Source organism: Opisthocomus hoazin, chromosome 3, assembly GCF_030867145.1.
Source record: "Opisthocomus hoazin isolate bOpiHoa1 chromosome 3, bOpiHoa1.hap1, whole genome shotgun sequence".
Classification (NCBI taxonomy): domain Eukaryota; kingdom Metazoa; phylum Chordata; class Aves; order Opisthocomiformes; family Opisthocomidae; genus Opisthocomus; species Opisthocomus hoazin.
In genome coordinates, this window is record NC_134416.1 from 100,448,129 (window position 1) to 100,470,535 (window position 22,407).

The 22,407-nt window shown below is 38.8% G+C and overlaps 1 protein-coding gene across 1 annotated transcript in view; it reads right to left on the minus strand.

Moving 5' to 3' along the window:
- The window catches only part of CDH12 (cadherin 12), a 390,071-nt gene that overhangs the window by 115,459 nt on the left and 252,205 nt on the right, over positions 1–22,407 (minus strand). The window contains exon 4 of the mRNA XM_009940762.2: positions 10,859–11,153. Within this exon, the coding sequence (XP_009939064.2) occupies positions 10,859–11,153 (295 nt within the window). The remainder of the gene's footprint in view (positions 1–10,858; positions 11,154–22,407) is intronic.

A 22,407-nucleotide genomic window follows, 5' to 3' on the forward strand; every position in this document is an offset into this window, starting at 1 on the left:
CCTGTCACTGGGCACCATTGAAAAGAGCTTGGCCCCATCCTCCTGACACCCACCCTTCAGATATTTGTAGGCATTTATAAGGTCCCCTCGCAGCCTTCTCTTCTTCAGGCTGAACAAGCCCAGTTCCCTCAACCTCTCCTCGTAGGGGAGATGCTCCAGTCCCCTCACTATCCTTGTAGCCCTCCGCTGGACTCTCTCCAGTAGCTCTTCATCTTTCTTGAACTGGGGAGCCCAGAACTGGACACAGTACTCCAGATGAGGCCTCACCAGGGCAGTGTAGAAGGGAAGGAGAACCTCCCTCGTCCTGCTGGCCACACTCTTCCTGATGCACCCCAGGATCCCATTGGCCTTCTTGGCAGCCAGGGCACACTGCTGGCTCATGGTTAATCTGTCGTCCACCAGGACACCCAGGTCCCTCTCCGCAGAGCTGCTCTCCAGCAGGTGCACCCCAAGCCTGTACAGGTGCATGGGGTTGTTCCTCCCCAGGTGCAGGACCCTGCACTTGCCCTTGTTGAACCTCATCAGGTTCCTCTCTGCCCAGCTTTCCAGCCTATCCAGGTCACGCTGAATGGCAGCACAGCCTGCTGGTGTATCTACCACACCTCCCAGTTTGGTGTCGTCAGCAAACTTGCTGAGGGTACATTCTAACTCTTCATCCAGGTCGTTGATGAAGAAGTTAAACAAGACTGGGCCCAGTACTGACCCCTGAGGGACACCACTTGTCACCAGCCTCCAACTAGACTCAGCGCCGCTGATGACAACCCTCTGAGTTCTGCCATTCAGCCAGTTCTCTATCCAATTCACCGACCACTCATCCAGCCCACACTTCCTCAGCTTCCCTAGGAGGATATCATGGGAGACTGTGTCGAAAGCCTTGCTGAAGTCAAGGTAGGTAACATCCACGGCTCTCCCTTCGTCTACCCAGCCAGTCATGTCATCGTAGAAAGCTATCAGATTGGTCAGGCATGATTTCCCCTTGGTGAATCCATGCTGACTACTCCCGATAACCTTCTTTTCTTCCACTTGCTTCATGATGGCCTCCAGGATAAGCTGCTCCATCACCTTACCCGGGATGGAGGTGAGGCTGACCGGCCTGTAGTTCCCTGGGTCCTCCTTCTTGCCCTTTTTGAAGATTGGAGTGACATTGGCCTTTCTCCAGTCCTCGGGCACCTCTCCTGTCCTCCAGGACCTCTCAAAGATGATGGAGAGTGGCTTAGCAATGACATCCGCCAGCTCCCTCAGCACTCGTGGGTGCATTCCATCGGGGCCCATGGATTTGTGGACATCCAGATCACTTAAGCGATCCCTCACACAGTCCTCCTCGACCAAGGGAAAGTCGTCCTCTTTGTAGGCTTCTTCTCTTACTTCCGAGGCCTGGGATTCCTGAGGGCCAGTCTTAGCACTGAAGACTGAAGCAAAGAAGGCATTCACTAGCTCTGCCTTCTCCGCATCCTCCGTCACCAGGACACCTGCCTCATTCAGCAGCGGCCCCACATTGTCCCTAGCCTTCCTTTTGCTGCTGATGTAGTTGAAGAAGCCCTTCTTGTTGTTTTTGACATCCCTTGCCAGCTTCAATTCCAGGTGAGCCTTGGCCTTCCTCGTCGCATCCCTGCATGCTCTCACCACGTTTCTGTACTCTTCCCAAGTGGCCTGTCCCTCTTTCCACATTCCATGGACCTTTCTCTTCCACCTGATCTCCGCTAGAAGCTCCTTATTTAACCATGCAGGTCTCCTGCCTCCTTTGCTAAATTTCTTTCTCAGGGGGATGCATTGCTCCTGTGCATGGAAGAAGTGTTGTTTAAAGAGCGACCAGCACTCATGGACCCCCCTGCCTTTGAGAGCCCTGGCCCACGGGATTCCTCCCAGTAGCTCCTTGAAGAGGGCAAAGTCAGCCCTCCTGAGGTCCAGGGTTTTGATCCTGCTTATCGCCCTGCTTCCTCCACGCAGGATCCTGAACTCGACAATTTCATGGTCACTGCAGCCGAGTCTACCTCCAACCTTCACATCCTCCACCAGTCCCTCCTTGTTTGTTAACACGAGGTCCAGCAGAGCGCCTTTCCTTGTTGGTTCCTCCACCACTTGCATCAGAAAGTTATCATTGATGCTCTGTAGGAACCTCCTGGATTGCGCCTGCCTAGCTGTATGGTCTTCCCAGCTGATGTCAGGGTGGTTGAAGTCCCCCATGAGAACCAGGGCCTGTGACTGTGAGGCTGCTTGCAGCTGCCTGTAGAAGGCCTCATCAACCTCCTCCTCCTGGTCAGGTGGCCTGTAGTATACACCCACAGTAATGTCACCCGTGTGAGCCTGTCCCTTAATTCTAACCCACAAGCTTTCAACTCCTTCTTCACTTGCCCCCAGGCCAAGCTCAATGCATTCCAGTTGCTCCCTCACATATAGAGCAACTCCCCCACCTCTCCTTGTGGTAAAAGAGGTAAAAATAAGGAGAAATGTTCAGTATCTAGGATTCACTAAATCCAAGGTCATCTGACAGCCACACTAAGTGGCTGACATGCCATTTAAAGATACTCTAGTATGTGCTGTTCATCATTCTGCAGATATTTTTAGACCTCTGTTTTATGCAGATTTTTTTTCCTAAGGTATTATTTTTATCTGCACTGTCTTTGCTGTAGACCTTAAGCCTTATGGGATTCTCTAAACAGAGAATAATTTGTCCTTAAGAGAATATTTGTGATCACTGTTTTTTTTGTTTTAGCTCTTGTTAAGCCAGATTCTCACAAACACTTTTCTTATCACTCCAGGCCTTCCTAGGATTACATCTAATTTGCCACATGGAGTTATTTCTGCACACAGAATTAAAGCCCTTAATCATATTTGGTTTAGTGACTCTCATTTGCTTAGCAATCTTGAGACTATTTTGCCTGCTGTTTTGTCCTCCTCTAAGGCTGATGATGACTTGATTGATTCACACAATTCATCAGTGACTGATGTCTTAGACCTGTTATCTTAGTATAAAATATCACTCAAGACTGCTTTTATTATTTTGGTTTACTGTAGTTATACACAAAAATGGAGGAGAAAAACACTAGACATGCACACACTGTCCATGCAAAATATCCATAAAAATCCATTTTAATTTTGGCCTGTTCTCATTTCCTGCAATGTCTTTACGAGAAGATGGCTAGGACATGATTACTTGTCATAAATGAAGAGCTGCCTTGTGCCAGTGAAACAGTACTCTTGTTTCTTCTATGAAAAATTATAAATAGAACAGAGCTTATAAGAAAAAAATAGCTCAATGGCTAGAAAGCAACTTTAAAGAAAAATTATGTTCATAGACATGCAGGCAGCAGCTTGAAAAGCAGCTTTTATGAAACATATTTAATGTTTACAGTCACTCAGTGGCTGAGAACATTAATACTTCTAAAATATGTTTAATGTTTAAAACAACTTGGTGGCCAAAAGAACATCTCTTGCTGAAAAGATGTTTAATGTTCAGAGTCATTTTGTGGGAAGGTAAAAGCAACTTCTTGTTAATTTTTAACATTTACAGCTGATCAGTGGCTAGTAAAACAACTATCAATACAACATGTTTTATGTTTAGAGATGCTATGTGCCTGTATATAAACAATTCCTATCTCTCTCAGTACTGTACTAAAACCTGCCAATACTTTTCCCTCAGCAATAGTATCACTGACAAAAAACCCCCACATATTCCCAACAACTCTAATGCAATATATCTTGAACCTAAAGATGATTACGAAAACCACAAGACAGTAGCAATAATTACAAAGTTTATCCTTATATACTGAAATAATTAGCACCATTAAAATGGAAAACATATACCTTTAGAACAAAACCAAATAGCTTAATTTTAATAATGAAAGTATTGGTTGGTTAACCTAACAGAGGGATCTGCATCAAAAGACTTGAGTGTGATGAAATATAAAATGTTATTTGATTTACTCTACTAGCTGGAGTAAAGTCAATGTGCAGAGAGGAATATAACGGCTTTACCTGCTGCAACATGAGTTTTTAACTTTGCTCACTTGCAGTTAAACACAATAAAGTAGGCCTGGATATACACGAAATCAGACTCAAATGCTTTGCATAAATTCGGCACTGACACTGACACTTTGAGACTGTGAAACCAGCTAGCAGAAAACTTATCCAGTGTCTCACCTTTTTAAGAGCAAAAGCTTCTCAGACATTTTGCTGTGTGCATGTTTGTAGGATCCTGTCTGTCACAGCTTTTATTTTACATAGATTCTCCCAGTTAATGGCATTTGCCAAATTTCCAGCAGCCAGGGTGTATGAAATGAAACTGACGGTGAGTACGACAATAGCCACAATTCTTTAACCGAGCAAGCCTAAATTCTCTGCATTGGTTTCTTCCTGCTGATCTAAAAGGCTTTTCTCTGTAAGGTTTTTCACAGTAGTTAAAGCTGCCTAGGTTGCCTAGTGACCTATCACAATGTCAAGAAACACTTTTGTTTCAAAAGCATTTCCTGCTTACTTACAATTTTCTCTCAGTATCTCGGTGTTGGGTTTTTTAGTTTTGTTTTGTTTTATATTTTTGTTCAATGCCCTTTATACATGGGAAGAAAACTCTATGACAAAAGGTTAAGCAGCTATAACCAGCCTTTCCTTTTGCTCCCTCCTTACTACTCACCTTTCTCTACAGTGGCTATAAAACTCAGTTTGATGATCCGTGCAGTAGCTGTTTCTTTTCACAACTAAAAGACTAATCAAAAAACCAAGATCTGTAATTAACAAAACAGTTCTAAGTGAGAAACCACAGAAATGTCATCTGTGATTGGTAAACTGCCATCTGACATAGCTCCAGCATGGAGAACAGAAAGGCAGTGATGGGACATTAATTTTTCTGAAAAGCTGTCTGTATGACTGAGCACACCAGATCTGACCCAGGTGATGGATGAATTTGTACACTCTGTAATAAAGTACCAGATTAGAGGACATGTGGATATGACCCTGTAAGGGGAAAGTTAGTACAGTTTTGTGAAGGGAAGCTGCTCTTCACGAAACCTGTTAGAACTGTTGGGTGAATCAGTGAGTATACAGCTCTAGATTGCTTGCATAGATAAACAGTACCCATTTCCAAAAAGCCTTCAGCAAGGTTCCTATAAAAGGCTCTTAAAAAAAAAACAAAAAGGAAAGATTAAGAGAGAGCAGTCTTTTCTAAGATAACATCCAAATAAAAATAGAAACCATATGGTAGGAATAAATTACCAGTCTTTATATGAAAGGTGGGTTGCCACTGGCATGTCACTTAGATCTGAACTCATACACTGCCAGTAAAAGAGAATATATAAGCAGAAGACATCTTGACAAAAGAAAAGCTTGACTGCAAAATGTTACAGGGGAATCTTAATGTAACTCGTAACTGGGGATAGGGGATTTCACACTGAGAAATGCAAAGTAAGAGCCATGGGAAAAAGTACCTTATCAGTGCTTTCACAGAGGTGCGTTGTAGCTCAGTTGTAACTCTTGATCTTGGGATCACTGTGGAAAATCCTCCAAAGTTAGGGGAAAATGATTGATAGGAATTTTTATATAAGGAAAAGAGAATAAACAAGAATATTCAAGAAATTTTTATCTTGAATATGATCTGCAATTCCAATCATTGTCTCTAAGGACTTCATAACACCAGGAAAAAACTTGGAGACCAAGGTAGAGATGGAGGGCTGCAGGCAGGAGCTGACAGATTATATTGCCAGTTACTTCTGCATGAGTCTGTGTAGCACCATTCAAAAATATCTCTGGCCTCTACAGATTCTCAAAGTACTCTCTTCTGCAACAGCCTCGGTACGCTTTTGGAAGTCCTTAAAAATAGATCTCCAGAAGCTAGGAATCTATATCAAGGAAAGGATCGCCCAGTATTTGCTCCAATGCTTTGTAGTTCTTCCTCCTCCAGCCGCTGCTCTGTGCAAATTTCAGGCTAAACACAAGCACATACTACCAAGCTATGTGCAACCAGAAGGCAGGTTCCCACCCACCAGTTCATCAGATTAGTTTTCTACACATTGTAATCCTGTCATATGCAACTACATAGATGGGCATATTAAACATATGTTCCATTTGTGAATGTACATATATAAGCCTTTGTCAATGTTCAAATATAAGCCAATTAAGTCTTCCCTTCAGAAGGAAAACTGTCAGAAAATTTATAGACTATTTTTAGGCTATCAGTACGGGAAGCAAATCCATAACACTCTTCAAGTATCTGCCTTGCACTATGGAGGATAACCAGTAAAAATAATCTGATATGAACTTTCTAGTATCATTGACCTTTTTGGTGTTACAATGTAGTGTTACAACTGAGGCAGTTTCAAATATTTAAGCCTAATCATTAATACAGCTACTTAACGTGAACATGTTCCATTACTCATTAATTAATAACCAAAAAGACAGAATAATTGCCACAGTGATCTGGATTTTGTACAGTCCTCTAAGTAATAAAGAGTTATTCTAGTGGAAAGGTATGAAGTTGCCTAGGAAAGAACATATGGAATCTATATGTTATGAAATTGATAGGTTTAGTACAGGCCTAGCTGGTCTGTGTATAAGCATAGCGGAATAAAGGAAATACCTCAGAAAACAATTCATAGACAGAAGAAGTTATAAATTTGTCTCATGTAATACACATGATTAATTAAAATCAGCATGGTCAGTCAAAGAAATGCATGAGAAATGCAGATGTATTTCTGTGCACATTTTTATGTATAAAGATATAAATATATATAATAAGATCTTTCTTTGAGTGTGTGTTTAACACTGGTATGCCCCTACTCTCAGTCGTCTGGAGAGATAGCTTTAATAAGGGGATAACCTTGCTTTAAACTCACCATATATTTGCATGCTGACATGAGCTATATTGCAACAGAAGCTGGCACAGCTGCCTGAAGCAACAACACAGTTGATTAAATTATACTTAAGGACAACATATTTTGATTCAATTATACTTAAGGACAACATATTTTGCTAATACTAACTTACAAATGGGGAAATTACAGCCCCCTTTTTAGTCCTCATACATAGATATCCATTTCCGTTTTTTTCTACATTTTGGAACTCTTGTTAAATCAAGACAATATTATCAAATAAAGATATTGATAAAACCAATCCAATATCAGAAAAAAATATGTTAGGAGTCCAGCCCTTCAGCTTTTGAAAGTCTCTTATTAGGCACAGGGTAACAGCATAGCAATCTCTGTTCTGAAAGTATTCGTTCTGTATTGTAATCTGACTCCGTCTGCTGAGATTTTCTGTAGGGAATTTCATATCCTTGTCCTTTTCGAAATAAATTCTTCACCATAAAGTATTCTGCACCCCATTTTTATGTGAACAATATGCTGCCAACTTTGGAGGTACCAATATCCTTCCATAACAATACAGAAACCATGCACACTTGGAAAGTATCAGAGAAAACAGGTCATAGATAGGTACAGTAGCCTGCATGTTACATCAGTCAGTAACCAAGGGGTTTTACAAGAGAATATCTATTTTGTTTATATCTGTGATTGACTGTGCTCTCCATCATACATGAGCAGACTGCAGTGCATGTATGGAAGGAGGGAGGGCTAGCTGGCCATTAAAGGCCCTGGCATAAAACAGGTAGGTGTCCTAGTTTGGAGTAGGCTTAAAATGGAGTTTTAGAACACAGTAAATATCCTGCTAACATTTTTTTTTTTTCTTAGTAAAAGGCATATGAAGACATTTGGCTCCTGGTAAAGAATGCATCACTAAATAAAAATGGCAATCCTATAATTAACTCTTCTTCAGAAAAAGCTAAAAGATATACATTACCATACTCTTTTTCAAGGAGTGGTATTGATGAGAGGCAAAACCAAACAAACTCCAGTGTACAGAAACAACAGAAGAAATTTTAATAAAACCTCAAAGTGAATATGAAGGGAAAATTGAATTTCCACATACAACATGCATGAAAAATAACACAACAAAGTTCTTAGAAAATCAGTATATATTCCATTTGGACAGCGAAATAAAGTTAACTGTATAAAACACCCTTGAGGTACCACAGTCTGCAGTTCTGTGTGTTGACACTGGGCGTCATGTCTTGAGGATTTTATTAGCTACTTCTCCACTCCTCTATTCCCCTTTCAACACGAACTCTGGCAGTTTTGCTCCTTATTACCAGTAACTCGGAATAAACTACGAAACTGAGGAAACCTTTGCATGCGAGTGTCATGCAACAATAAAAGCCAGCCAGTCACTGGTCACAAAAGATTGTCAGGCTCACAGAAAGCACTAGTAAGGGGGGAAAAGGTCATGTTGTAGTGCATTTCCCACAACAGAAACAGTGTGCATGAGTGCAGTTCACAATAAATACCATCACGAATATATAGTAAATGAAGTTTCGGACATTTGGGAATTGAAAAATGGCAACTAGAAAATGAAGGAGTGAAAGAATAGATCAGAGGAAGAGTTTATCAGGGATTTTGCCTAAGCCAAGACAAACATATGCTGCACCAGCTAAAAAAATCAAAGTGATTTTCAGTGTCAGCCTCAGGCAGTGGCAGGTCTATATGTGCAACTAAATGGTGCTGATGAAAGGGAGCAGTACTTTTAGATCCTCTGAGAAGTCTATGCTTGCATAAGGTAGCAAAAGCATAGAGAAGACAGAGCAAGAGAGTGGAGAGACCTACATCGGAGAAGGCACAAGCTCCTGGCACATCACAGAAAACAGAAGGCATTTCTGGCATATTTTTGCTGCAAGACAACATAACAGCAAAAATTTCTATCTGCTTTAGTAACCACTAATTGGAGTTTAGGCCTCCATTTCAGGCACTATTTCCTTGTCTTGTCTTCTCTCATCAATTTACTTCCATCTTTTATTTTTTTATAGAGTAAAATAAAAACTGTTCTGAATAAATCTTCTAGAGGTAGTGAAAGTGACTGAATAAAGTGAAGATCAAGAGGATGCATTTTTGCCATGGCATCTACTGCTGTGTTTTCAAAGGAGAAGAAATTGAAAAGAATTTCTTATAAAAAGCTGGATGCATGACACAGCATACTCAGTTGCATCTCATTCAGTCATGCGACTCATAGTCAATGTAAATGTCACAATGCGCAGCACACCTTGAAGAGAGTTTCCCATGAAATAAAACCACTGTTAGCATTTTGTGTCCTACTGCGCACACTTATTTATTGAAATAAGAAAGGAAGATGGAGAGAGAGCAACAGAGTGAAAGAATGAATGCATGCTCTGCATTCCACTGTGTAAATGACAATATTCATTATTATTTTGCTCATTTCTCTCTGATCAAGTCTTAAAAAACAATTTAACAACTAATCATACATTCGCTGGTGAGAAAATTCTATTCTGAACTTGCCACTGAAATAGACTTGAAAATTTAATAAATATTTTCCATCTATAAATAAAATAACTGCAAGTAATATTACTAGGCATCTCTATAGGGGCAACAACAACAGTGTACCTATATAGTAAATTTATAGATGCACCTCTATGGGTGATTACAGTGAACTCATCTCTACATATGTAGGTGATTAACACGATCACCGTTGCATGTCTACTTACATCATATTTTACCACATTCTACCACTCTATATTACAAAATTTAAAATACTGCCTCGTGAATTCCATATAGCTACTTGTGTAGATAGCTGGTTGCCTCCACGATTGTCTTTCAAAACATCACCATCTAAGCTGCACAGCTGAAGAGGCAACAGGATCCCTCTGCACATTTCAGAGTCAGAAACTTCAAAAACTGTTAGTAACTACAGGGAGTATTAAATGACTAGTAGTGGCTTGTGGAGTACTGAGAAAAGACAGCTCAGGAGAGAAAATGGCAATAAGTTAAAACTAGCATTGGGAAGTTAAAGGTCTCCAAACCCAGAGTGAGTTAAATTCTGGTGCCTGCAGGGAAGCCTGAAGTGCCACTTGACAGCAGGACACAAGCAGTGTGCTTGTGTTGTAAATACCCTGCTCAGGACCACTGCAGAATCAGCCATCAAGCAGAGACCTGAAGGGCCCATTTAGTCTCTTCTCCTGCTCCAAAGCAGGATCAACGTTTGTTACATCTTTCCTGGCAATTGTCTATCATGCTGTGAAAACTCTTCAAACAAAAATCTATTCCAGTGCTTCAGGATTCCATCTTATGGTCCACCTTTCTTTGGAGAGAAAAATTATTCTCGCCCCTGTACAGCAGCTTTTTTAAAACTTACCATGTTACCAGTCAGCCTTTTCTCTTTTGACTTAAGAATCCAATGCACTCAATACTTTCTTAGACGTGAGGTTTTTGAAACCTTGAGCCAGTCTTGTTGAGCCTCTCTGACTCCCGTTCTTGCATTGTGGAGAGCCAGGTGAGGGCAATCGTTACTTCCAGCACCCACAGTGTAGCAGGACTTGGATAAAGAATTGTCCCCTAATTTATAATTAGGGGATCATTCAAGCGCTGTAGGAGTTTAACAGCCACAAAGATCAGAACAGTAAATAGCAAGATGCTGTTGTACCATCTAATTCTGTACAGCAGTCATCATTAACTAGGAGGAGAGGGGAATGCACTTCATCATTTGAAATAACGGGTTTGGGGGTACACAGAACCCCTGAACCTTAGCATACCTGCCTTGAATATACCTTTTTTTTTTCCTTCTGCCTTCAGGGTCTTAAAGTCACAAGCACTCATTTTGAAGGAGAATGAGATTTTAAATAAGCAAATAAAACTAAAACAAAACTGTAATCTGTATATTTCTGTGCACAGAGCAAAACATATCTAATAATAAGTTTTAGAAGTTATATTTTCATTTCAGCCTTCTCTTTCTTTCCTCAGCAGGAAATGCACAGAGACAATTAAGTAATATGCAATTAGCTACGAAGTGTTTAAAGCTTCTTACTCACCCACGGGAGACATTTCTGGAACACTGGCAACATAAGGCCCATCCAGGAACTTTGGCTCGTTATCATTAATGTCCTGCACTTTGATGATGAATTCTGATTCAGGCTCTAGTGGTTTCTTGGTGTCAACATCCACAGCCTGAGCCCGGAGTGTGTAGAAAGGTTTTTCTTCTCGATCTAGGCTCCTTATGGCATGAATGTCTCCTGTGGTCTCATCAATGGTAAAAACCGTGCCGGCACCATCTCCTGAAAGGGTATATTTGACAGTGCCCACTCCCTTGTCCAAGTCAGAATGAAGCTTGAGAACAAAAAGAAAAAAATAAAAAAGGAGAAAAAGATCATTTATGTTTTTTCTAGGCTGGAAGGCAAATATTATTTTAATTTTTTTCTTTATGTAATAAAAGGTATCGGAGGAGCCAATTTCATAAGTCCTTAACTGCCTCTAAGTGCATGGAAAAAATGTGGGTAGCATGTCATCTAATATTTTTACTCCCACCTAGTACTCAGCACAGAGAGCATTTCAAAATTATACCTGCTTTCTCCTGTGAATATTCTTCACCCATAAAACTGCGATGCAGCAGGGCTTTGGATTTGTTATAAACTGAAATTTAAGACCAAGGATAGAAAAACACCAATAACCACATCAAAAACCATGAGATGAGATGAGAGAGTGTCAAAAGCTTTCTCAGGTGTCTGGCTTTCGGAGAAGTAGAAGGGAACTATCTAATTTTCATTTCATACACACGAGCTTGATGCAATCCTAAACTCCAAGTCAAACCTGGTTTAAAAAAGACAATATACACCTCTTAATTACAGTAAATGCTAAACAGAACTAAAAATACTACCGCTTTTACACAAATATTTGATTGTTTGTTTTTGTCCTTTCAGAGATACATTGGGCACACTGTGAAGCTAGGACTGTTCCTGCTCATTGAAACCATACAGAACTCAATCATTCCTGCCTTAACTCAATCATTTCTGTCTTAAATACCAATATACACATTTTCCAGGCTGTTAGTATGTTAAATCTCTACTTCTAATTTGAACAAAATACTTGAATACAAGTTCTTGGACATTTTTGTACATTTGGTCATTGTCTATACTACATTTTTTGAAACCAAAACACAGTCTGTTGAGCTTCTTTCTCAGGTGCCTTTATCAGTTTCATGCTCATCCTTTAAATAAATCTAAAAGTTTTTAATAGATACTCAAGGTTACATCACGGATGCTGAAATAGCTTTTAAAATATTCGCCTGCTTGTCCCATCTAATGAGGACTAAAGAGATCTACTATAATGGACACAGGTTGGAATGGAGTTTTCAAGAGTGAATTCCCTTAAGCAGTATAGTAAAGCGATTATGGATATAGGCTTTATTTACATGATGTACTGCCCAAGGTGAAACACAATAGAGGAAACATGGGACATGAAAGGAGATTATGTAGAAAATGAATTACTGAGAAACTAAATGGTTTTTGGTAATGGGGCAAGAAGCTAAGCTACAGAGAAAGAGGTAAAGGCAATTATTAACATTTATAGCTATTGCCTTGAAATTGAAAATAGGTCCTTGTGACTGAAGCAGAGGTCATGGTTTGTGGGACAGAATGAACATGAACATATTCTCTTCTTTGTCTACTTTTTAATCTCATCATTCCTGCTCAGTGAATATACTAGATCCTGATCTTTCATCTAGCTGCCCCCTGCATGTGATTTAAAATTATCTCTCCAGTCCGCAGTAAAGCATTTTGCTTCTTGAGCACAGGTTCACTGTGGAAAGATTCAAAGGAAGTTAATTCTGTTCCTCCTGGGGTGTTAAATATTTCCTTGCTTGCAAAATGAAAAGATAATGCAGCCTGAGGTAATTAATGTCTATTTCTTCCTCATCATTTTAATTTAAGTGGCTCACAAGCTTCCTGCTGTTCCATTATACCTTGCTCAGTTAAAACTTAGTATTTTCCTTCCATTATCATATAGAGGCTTACAAACACACATGAAGTGAAAAAAAATAAAATCACAATGATGATGAGAAAGCTCAAAGAAAAAATGCTAGAAGTTTGTAGAGGGAACCACACCATTTTCTTACTTGTGTACCTGTATTAAACAAAATATGTTTGGGCTTTATTGTGAAGTTTACCTTGTTCCATACTCCTGGAAGTAAGAATATCACAGAACAAAAGAATGTGCTTTTGAAGCAGTGATTTATAAACAGGGAAGCATACCAAGAACACTGTCTCTACTCCCATCTCCTGTCATCAGATTTGGCACTAAGGCTGAGATGGTTGAGTGTCTTTCTGATTGCCAGCTGAAGGGTTTATGTTCAACTAGTAACAAATCAGCCTGCATTGTATGCATTATTCGAGCACTTGGATTATACTAGAGAGAAATAATTACAGTTGCTTCCCCTAGATGGGGAAAAAGTTAAAAAATATAACAAGAAAAAAGCAAATCTTTCCTAAGAGAAAGGAAGAGTGAAATACAAAGACAAGCACAAGCATAGCTTTTTTCAAATCTATTGGAGCAAAAAAGCCTTATAACTGGCAGCATTAGCAATTCTACAGTTATAGATGTGTTTACTGTGCTTCACAAATATCACTCAGCTAGCACAACCGAAAAACCATTCCATTTGATTTAAGCGGAGCTGTATTGCTTTGCATTAGCTGGGATCTGTCACATTGTATTTATTCATCAAATCATGCTAATCTGCTGATTTCAATATAGGCGCCTTAGAGGTCATTGCTGGACAATGGGCAAATGCATGCTTATTTGTAACCCACATTGAGCTATACAATTTGTGGGGCAATTCAACATTACAAAGTGTCTAATTATTGTAGGGGAATAGGCGATTGATTTAATTTAAAATGAACTAAATTCTCCAATAATAAAAGGCATGCAATATTGAGATTCAGATGAAAGGATGGAGAGAGGAAGTAGCATTGGTTGGACTTGCACAACATTATAAAATAATCCTGACTTTCAATGCCTGAGATTTTCCAGAAAGCAGTTTAGGCTAAATAATAAGTATTGCTAGTGTGTCTCTGATATGTGTGTTATAAGCAGGCTTGCACTGGAAGGAAAGACATTTATTTTTTTTGCTGAAAAAATACAGAAAATTTGTGAGAGACTAGTTCTTCTGACACTGTGTCCAGCAGAAGTTTTAGTTTTATATCCCATTTCTCCTTCTTGCTTGTACTTATTTTGTAATTCTTGCTCTTCTGCTATTTGAGCAAAACTACAGGGCAAAAGAACAAGTGCTCAAATCTTACCTAACCCCCCCACCCCCAATACGTTTAGATTTCAGAACTACTTCAATTTCCTGCGACAGGGTGGTATAAATTATTTTATTCACAGGTATTTTTGTTACTGTTATGTTTTGTCTGTAAATCCTGAATATAAAAAATGTCACAAAAATTTGGAAATGTGAGGGATTCATTTCTACCTTTGCTCAAACCTGCGCTGTTATTCTCACTACCTAAGTAACATAGAGTTTAGTGTCAGATTTCTGGGCAAATCTGTCCCAAGTGTAAAATTACTGATTTCTTGCAGCAAACTCTGTTACTGTAGAAAATCATGAATATTTTTATGTAATGGCAGATAAAGACACATCATCCTATAATCCTTGCTAATGTGTGCAAACAATAACACATATGGCAAAGGAAATAGTGGTAAAAAAATGAAGTATGGATAAAAAGACGGAGACTCTTGTGAAATACATTGTGTAAATCTATGCAGAAACCATGACAGTGTTCTTGAATCATGTCCAATACCAGATGTCAGACTGAGTCAGTCTGCAAGCCCATGTGATCTAGCAACCTGCTTCAGCCTATAACTGGCTGAAAGCTAGTTTGCTTCAGAGATGATGAAAAAGTTGGTAACAACTCACTGCAAGCACTTCTGGGAGAAATTATTTATTCAGTTCTTCAGGCAGTTATGTCCAATTCCTAACAAGCAGTATGAGTATTCCTATTTTAGCAATAAATTAAGACCTTACTGCTTCCATAACTCGGAGTTATTAACTCCATGTCACTTCAAGAATCCATACACCTGAACAAAGGATTTGGTATTACATATGAAAGCACATGAAAGATCAAGAAACACATTAGCTAACATACTTCAAGAACTACTGTGTGCTCTAGCTAAATTCAACATGGCAGTAGTATGGATTGGAAGTATTTGTTCCTTGGTGCTGATTTGCTCCTCAGTATCCTATGCATCTGATCTTCAACTGTATATCTTCTAATTTCTTAAACACTTCAATGGCTTGCATTAATGAACTTACAATGATTTGGAAAATCAAATTTGTAAATTCACAGACATAGGTAAAGAAATCCAAAGCAAAAGAAGCTTAACAAATCACAAAATAGTCTAGCTTTAAAAATAAATATTTGTTATACCCTCACACAGCATGCAAGAACAAGGGCTATGACATTGACTAGGATTTCTGTGATCTTAATTTCACAGCAATACAGACATTGTAAAGTTGTTTTATGAATTGACTGGTTCCCTTTCTTAATTTCCCATCCATAAAATGTAGAGAAAGAGATGAGGAAGAAGTAAAAAAGTTTGAAACATCAAGGAATGTTTAACATCCCTAAGTTGATATATTCACTCTGTGATACACTTTGAGATTCCAAGCCTTATTCCATTGCTAATTTCACAGTCTGGAAAAAAATTCGCAGTTCAATTTATTTATTGCTACTATATCAATTTAAATGCTATATTGCAGTGCACATCTGGACTGAAAAATAGTGCTAAACTCTCCGAGATATTAACCCTTCCTTGCATTCACAACAGTACTAGTTATCCATCTCATATCTGTAACTTTACATGATTTTCCATTATGCAGTACATTTTAGGATCTTAATCCATCATTTCCCCTGCCTGTATCTACTTCCAAGTATCTCCATTTGCTCTACAGCCACCATCTCCTCCCCCTGCTCCTTCTTGGGTAACATGTGAAATGAAAACTGTTCAAGATGTCAAAATAGCCAGTCAACTCCAATATTACTTAAGACTGCAAACACAGAATGACATCCTAAACTGAGGAAAGGAAAAAAGGTCATTTTTCTATGGAAAATATAGATGGAAGCTGAGCTATTTTGGCAATCCTCTACTGCAAAAGTCTGTGTGTCGGAACAGGGATGCCCTCTACAGGAGAGGAGGGTGTAAATGAGCCTAGAGGAACCTTTGATACTAACCATCTAAAAAGGCTTTCTATTTGGGACATTGCTCTTTTAAAATATACTTATTGTACACATATTTTTTATCAGCAAGAACTCTGTGGTGTACACATATTGCATAGTTCCTTTTAAAAACTGGTAATTAGAATCTAATATATTGCTTTTATACAAACATATTTTTTTCTTCCCGCTAAAAATACACAATAGTTGAAAATTTTTCTGAGATAAAAAGAAGTGGTGGTGTCAGAGACCTTAATTCAGGAAACTGAGTAGTAAAAACAACAATGCAATTGCTGCTAATCAAATCAAATCAAATCAAATCAAATACTTTTTCTTTCCTCCCCTCTCCATTACACACACACACACCCTCCAGAAGATGTTTAGGGACAAGGCAAGATCTGCTCACAATGCACTCAATGCAAATGTTTCTTGATCCTGAAAATCTGGATTACCTAGGGCATTTTCTGAATACTCAGTTAACATGAATTAATCAGGCAAGACTGCAGAATAAAGCTTGTGCTGGGAGGAGTTAGGACACTACTATAAAATGGGTCAGATGAACAACAATCTGCAAAATAGGGGTATGGAAAGAAGTGGCAACTAAAATCATAGATTCATATAATCATTTAGGTTGGAAAAGACCTTTAAGATCATCAAGTCCAACCACAAAATGATGAGGTGAAAGAAAGATAAACAAAACAAGAAAAGAATGATGTTTTTTAAAGGTAATTTTAAAAAGGTGGATTTGTTTCCTTTTAAGACTGAATATTATTTGCAATAGGAAAAGGTGTCTTTGCACTAGCTTTGAAAACGGCATTTACAGGAGACCCTCATTCATGACGAGGCTTTCTTAGTGCTGTGAAAATTTTAAACAAGAATTAAAACTGTCAATTAAAGGATGCAGATACATAGAAAATATATAAATATATATATATATAAATATTCCAAAGATTAAAAAAAAAATTATTTAAACTAGCAAGCTGTGCATATCATATCATGACTAATTTTCTTACAGATGTATTGCTATGGCTTCTTTTCCTTTGTTTAGTAAAATACCCAAGAATTCCAAGAATTGGCATTCTTCTGTCTAATTTTTATACAAATGGTAATAGACAACACGGTTCTGCGTTTTGAAGTATCTTTTGTACACTGTCTAAATTAGATTAGAATACTTTTCCTTTCAAGAGGAATTAAATAAAAAGGTTTTTCTACTCTTTTTCTAATGATTCCTGTTTGGCAAATAAAGCTGAGCTTTATTTAAATTAAAACACCAATTTTCCAATTAAATAAAAAATTATCTCCTTCTCTCATGGGGATTTAGTTTAAGTCAGAGTAGACTTTTCTAATAATGAGTGTGATTGTCAGTTAGTAACATGACGGCAAGTAAATCATTAGAAAGGAATAAAAACAGTACCTGACCTGGTCAGTTCAAATGAATCTTCATCCCTATCAAAATCACTGACTTGAAGAGTCATTATTTTTCCTATTCTGCTCTATAAGAATATTTTTGTTGCATTATGTGGAATTAAATAACAACACTTGCAAAAGCACATTCCAAAATAATTATTTTTTTCTTCCTGAAATGTAATTGCCCATAGACTGAAAAAATACTGTTCAATGAAAAAAATTGTACTCTAGTAAAATACTGAAAGAATAAAAATCTGTCAATAAAATCTCATTATAACTTGATTATACAAGTAATTATATATGTAAATTACAACTTGCATATATTTCTGATGATAGCTTACATCACCAATTCAGCTGGAGTTAATGCATATAGAAACATAGTGTCCTGGTCCTCTCAAAATTTAATGTAAGAAAAAATATCGTAAGTAATTTTTTTATTAAATTATTTTTACTAAACTCATATAACTCCATGTTACAAGGTGCTCTGTGTCTGTATGCTGAGGTTGAAGTCCACAGTTATGTTGAATTCCATTTGAGAGAAATGTTCTGCAGAATGGTAACAACTGATTGGACCATGAATCTGCTGAGGCCTCTAGGTACTATCACAGTAAAATAAAAACATAATCACAGGTTCCAACAACAGATTCCAGTATTGGTCATCAGACAACAACGGAAGACAAAATTTGAGGATATTTATCAACTTCCAATTTCTTCTTTCTGCAATGCAATTTTATGCATCCTGCTGAAGTAATATCAGCTGCAATGAAGCGTGCAGCTGCCAATGACAGCCTAGTGGAAAATGATTTCACCATCTCATTAAATTTTTATAATTTCAGAATTTTTCAAAGTATTTAACAGGAACAGAGCTGTGGATTGAATCTGAAAACCTTGCAGTCCAAAGACCTTAATGCATCAGATAGGAAAGGTGAGGTTGTGTCATGTATCCTCATGCACAGATGTGGCCTTTTCCTTTCTTTTCACTTCTGTGCACTTGAAATCTATGATAAACTATCTTCTGGTTCAAAGGAGTTTGTGCAAGACATCACCTGTTACAAATGAATGTATTTCAGTTGGCACCAGTGGAGCTGGTTTGATTCACACCTGTGAAAACACTGATGCTCCCTCTGTACCAGTGCCTGGCTGGAGTCCCGGTGGCTAAGTGGGAGCATAATGCTGATGCCTGAAACTGAGAAATGAGGGAAGGGAATTTGCCACAAGCAGGGATCTGGGGAAAAATCATCACAGACTTCAGCAGCAGATACTTGTATTCTTCTTCAAGGCAACACTTATTTTTTAATTCTGAAAACTAAATGAAGAAAAGACAACATGACAATGAAATTCTACATTCTTCCTATTTAGTTGTGCCAGACCTGCAAAACACACAATGACATTGCTCTAAATAATGAAAATGGTAAGTGCAGAGGGGTGGTGCTCTTTTTAGGTAGTATGTAAGATTGCAGTATTTGCTTTTTGTAACAGGAATCACTACAAGAATATCAAAAAGACATGCATTTCTCTGGATGCCACATACTGACAGTAATATATTATTTTGCATTATGTTCCCTGCTGTATCCCTTCTACAGCATCTATAAAAGATCAATGCATGAACATATGAATTATGCTGCATGAATAAATATAATAAAAATAGATACTAGAGACTTAGGAAGCCTTTATGTGAAATATGCTATATCTATAACAAAATCTGTAAGACATCTATTAGAGGTGAGTGCATAATTTCTAATGACTGCCTAATTATATTTATGAGGATTGCCTCTTTAAAGATCACCAGATAATCACTGCTCAAAAAGTTGAGAACAAGCAGGAATTTTATGTTGCGAAGTGTCATTGAAATTAAGCTGTTGGCAAGGTTAGATATTTTCAGTCTAAAATGAGGTGTTTATGCTTGTGAAGTGACAAAATCTGTTTTCTTTCAAGGGTGTGTGAATGTGATCCATTTTCTGTAGAATTATACTCTGTAGATGTCTTAAGCTACAAGGTATAAAATTATGATTTGTTTTCCTTATTCCTTACATGTTAACTTCTTGTGCTTTACATGGAAACTACCATTGGCATCAGAGGACACATGCTTGAATACTAAATCCTACATGATCAATATATGAGATTCCTCATCTCATCTAATAATATGTTGTGACATCAAGAACACTTTTTTTCTTGAGATTTAATTTCCCATGGAAGCTGTAACTACAACTGTTCGGTTGCACGACTTTCTTCTCTCACTGGAATTGCCATACTGATGCCAGTGGGAATACCTTTGTGTAGGCTGTAGCATTAGCTATGAATATGTCATAGGGAAGACAGGGTACTGTATGCCATTCTGTTTCTGAAGTGACAGACAAAAAGACAGCTGACTGCTGACGGCCAGCACGGCAAACAGGGGCTATGGAATGACATCCACTGCTGGAAGAAATCATGGCTCTGAGCAACTTCCCACTCCTTCCCTTGGTGGCATTCACTTCTCCACCACAAATGTCTGGAGATAATTGAATTCCCTTGAACATCTTTATATCATACTGTCCCATCTAGCTCAAGAAGTTGAACAGCTGGGCTTTGTAAGCCTGGCTCTTCTGAAGGAAGCAGCAAGCTGTATGAGGGATAGTAGCTGTGGAGCAGCATACATTTTCACATAACAGCTGCAACTAGGACAAGAAATGTACCTCCAACTATGCAGTCATAAACATCCAAAGGCACAGTAGTCATAAAGCCAGTTACCTCTTACTGTTAATCAATCCCTAACACAGAAAACTGTGGCTAGGGTTTAGCTGACCTATACAGTCTTAGAAATTGTGCACCTGACCACACACAAAGTGAATCCCAAGCCTGACTCTGGCTCCCTGGCTCAGCTCTGCAAAATATCCAAGGACAGCTTCTCTGGAAAGTCAAAGGCTCAGTATAGTTCCTAGAAGAATACTCCCTGTTAGACTCCCTAAACTATGTTTACCCTATTTTAAGCAGCCACAACTCACTGACTTGCACAGACATGAAGGGACACTGTTCACCATACAGACTCATGTTGCTTGATCCAATAGTCTACCTATGCTGAAATATTTTCTATGTGTATATCCCAAAGATTATACTACTAATAATAATCATCATCATATTAAGTGCGATCACACAGCACACACAGGACAACCAGGTAATCAGGTCCAGTCAGCATGGGTTTATCCAAGGCAGGCCCTTCTTAACTAACCTGATCTCCTTCTATGAAAAGATGACCCGCTTAGTGGATGAGGGAAAGGCTGTGAATGTTGTCTACTTGGACTTTAGCAAAGCCTTCGACACTCCCACAGCATCCTCCTGGAGAAACTGGCTGCTCGTGGTTTGGATGGATGTGCACATCACTGGGTAAAAAACTGTCTAGATGGCCGGGCCCAAAGAGTGGTGGTGAATGGAGTTAAATCCAGCTGGTGAACGGTCATGAATGGTGTTCCGCAGGGCTCAGTATTTGGGCCAGCCTTGTTTAACTTCTTTATCAACGATCTGAATGAGGGGATTGAGTGCTCCTTCAGTAAATCTGCAGATGACACCAAGCTGGTCAGCAGTGGTGATCTGCTCGAGGGTAAGAAGGCTCTACAGAGGGATCTGGACAGGCTGGATCGAGGGGCCAAAGCCAACCGTCTGAGGTTCAACAAGGCCAAATGCTGGGTCCTGCACTTTGGTCACAACAACCCCATGAAATGCTACAGGCTTGGGGAAGAGTGGCTGGAAAGCTGCCAGATGAAAAAGGACCTGGGAGTGTTGGTTGACATGAGCCGACAGCGCGCCCAGGTGGCCAAGAAAGCCAACAGCATCCTGGCTTGTATCAGGAATAGTGTGGCCAGCAGGACTAGGGAAGTGATTGTGCTCCTGTACTTGGCACTGGTGAGGCCACACCTGGAGTATTGTGTTCAGTTTTGAGCCCCTCATTACACGCAAGACATTGAGGTTCTGGAGCGTGCCCAAAGAAGGTCAATGAGGCTGGTGAAGGGACTAGAAGACAAGTTTTATGAGGACCGGCTGAGGGATCTGGAGCTGTTTAGCCTGAAGAAGAGGTGGCTGAGGGGAGACCTTATCACTCTCTACAGCTACCTGATAGGAGACTGTAGCAAGGTGGGTGTTCATCTCTTCTCCCAAGGAACTAGCGATAGGATGAGAGGAAATGACCTCAAGTTGCGCCAGGGGATGTTTAGACTGGGTATTAAGAAAAATCTCTTCACTGAAGGATTTGTAAAGCATTGGAACAGGTTGCCCAGGGAAGTGGTTGATACACCGTCCCTGGAGGTATTTAGAAGATGTATGGATGTGGATCTTAGGAACAAGGGGAATTGACAGTGTTTGGTTAATGGTTGAACTCAATGATCTCGAAGGTCTCCTCCAACATAAATGATTCTATAAGTTTTTAGAAATCACTGATAAATACACAACTTTTATGTACTTTTAACAGGAGTTCTGTTATAAATCAAAAATAACATGTTCCTGTAGTTAGGAGATGAAAAGGAAGACTGGAGCTGCAGGGTCTCCTCCTTTTTGAGTAAACATGTTGTTGGAAACACACCGAAAGAGTATCAGTTTAAGTCCAATGCATTTGGCGATGTCAAAGATTCTAAACCCACTATAAAAGCTCATGCTTAATTTGACATTGATTAGGACTTTTAAGTAGCAAATAAATCTTCTGATGTTTAATTTTTTTATTTATATTTTTATTATTTTTATATTTTTATTTATATGATTTTGGGGGGAGTGTAGAGGAAAGGCCTATCAAATTCTGTTAGTGCTGATTAAACTTTCTTCTTTTCGATCTTTCCCCTAATACATATGTTTAGTTATTTCAAATATTTTTCTTCACTGACTGTATTGCAAATGAATATACAAACTCTCTTCCTCATGTATTTAAATTCAATGTTATGTTAAATACAAAAAACTTGTTCTTTAAATCACACTTGCTGTAAGGCACTGTCAGTTAAGGTGTCTCT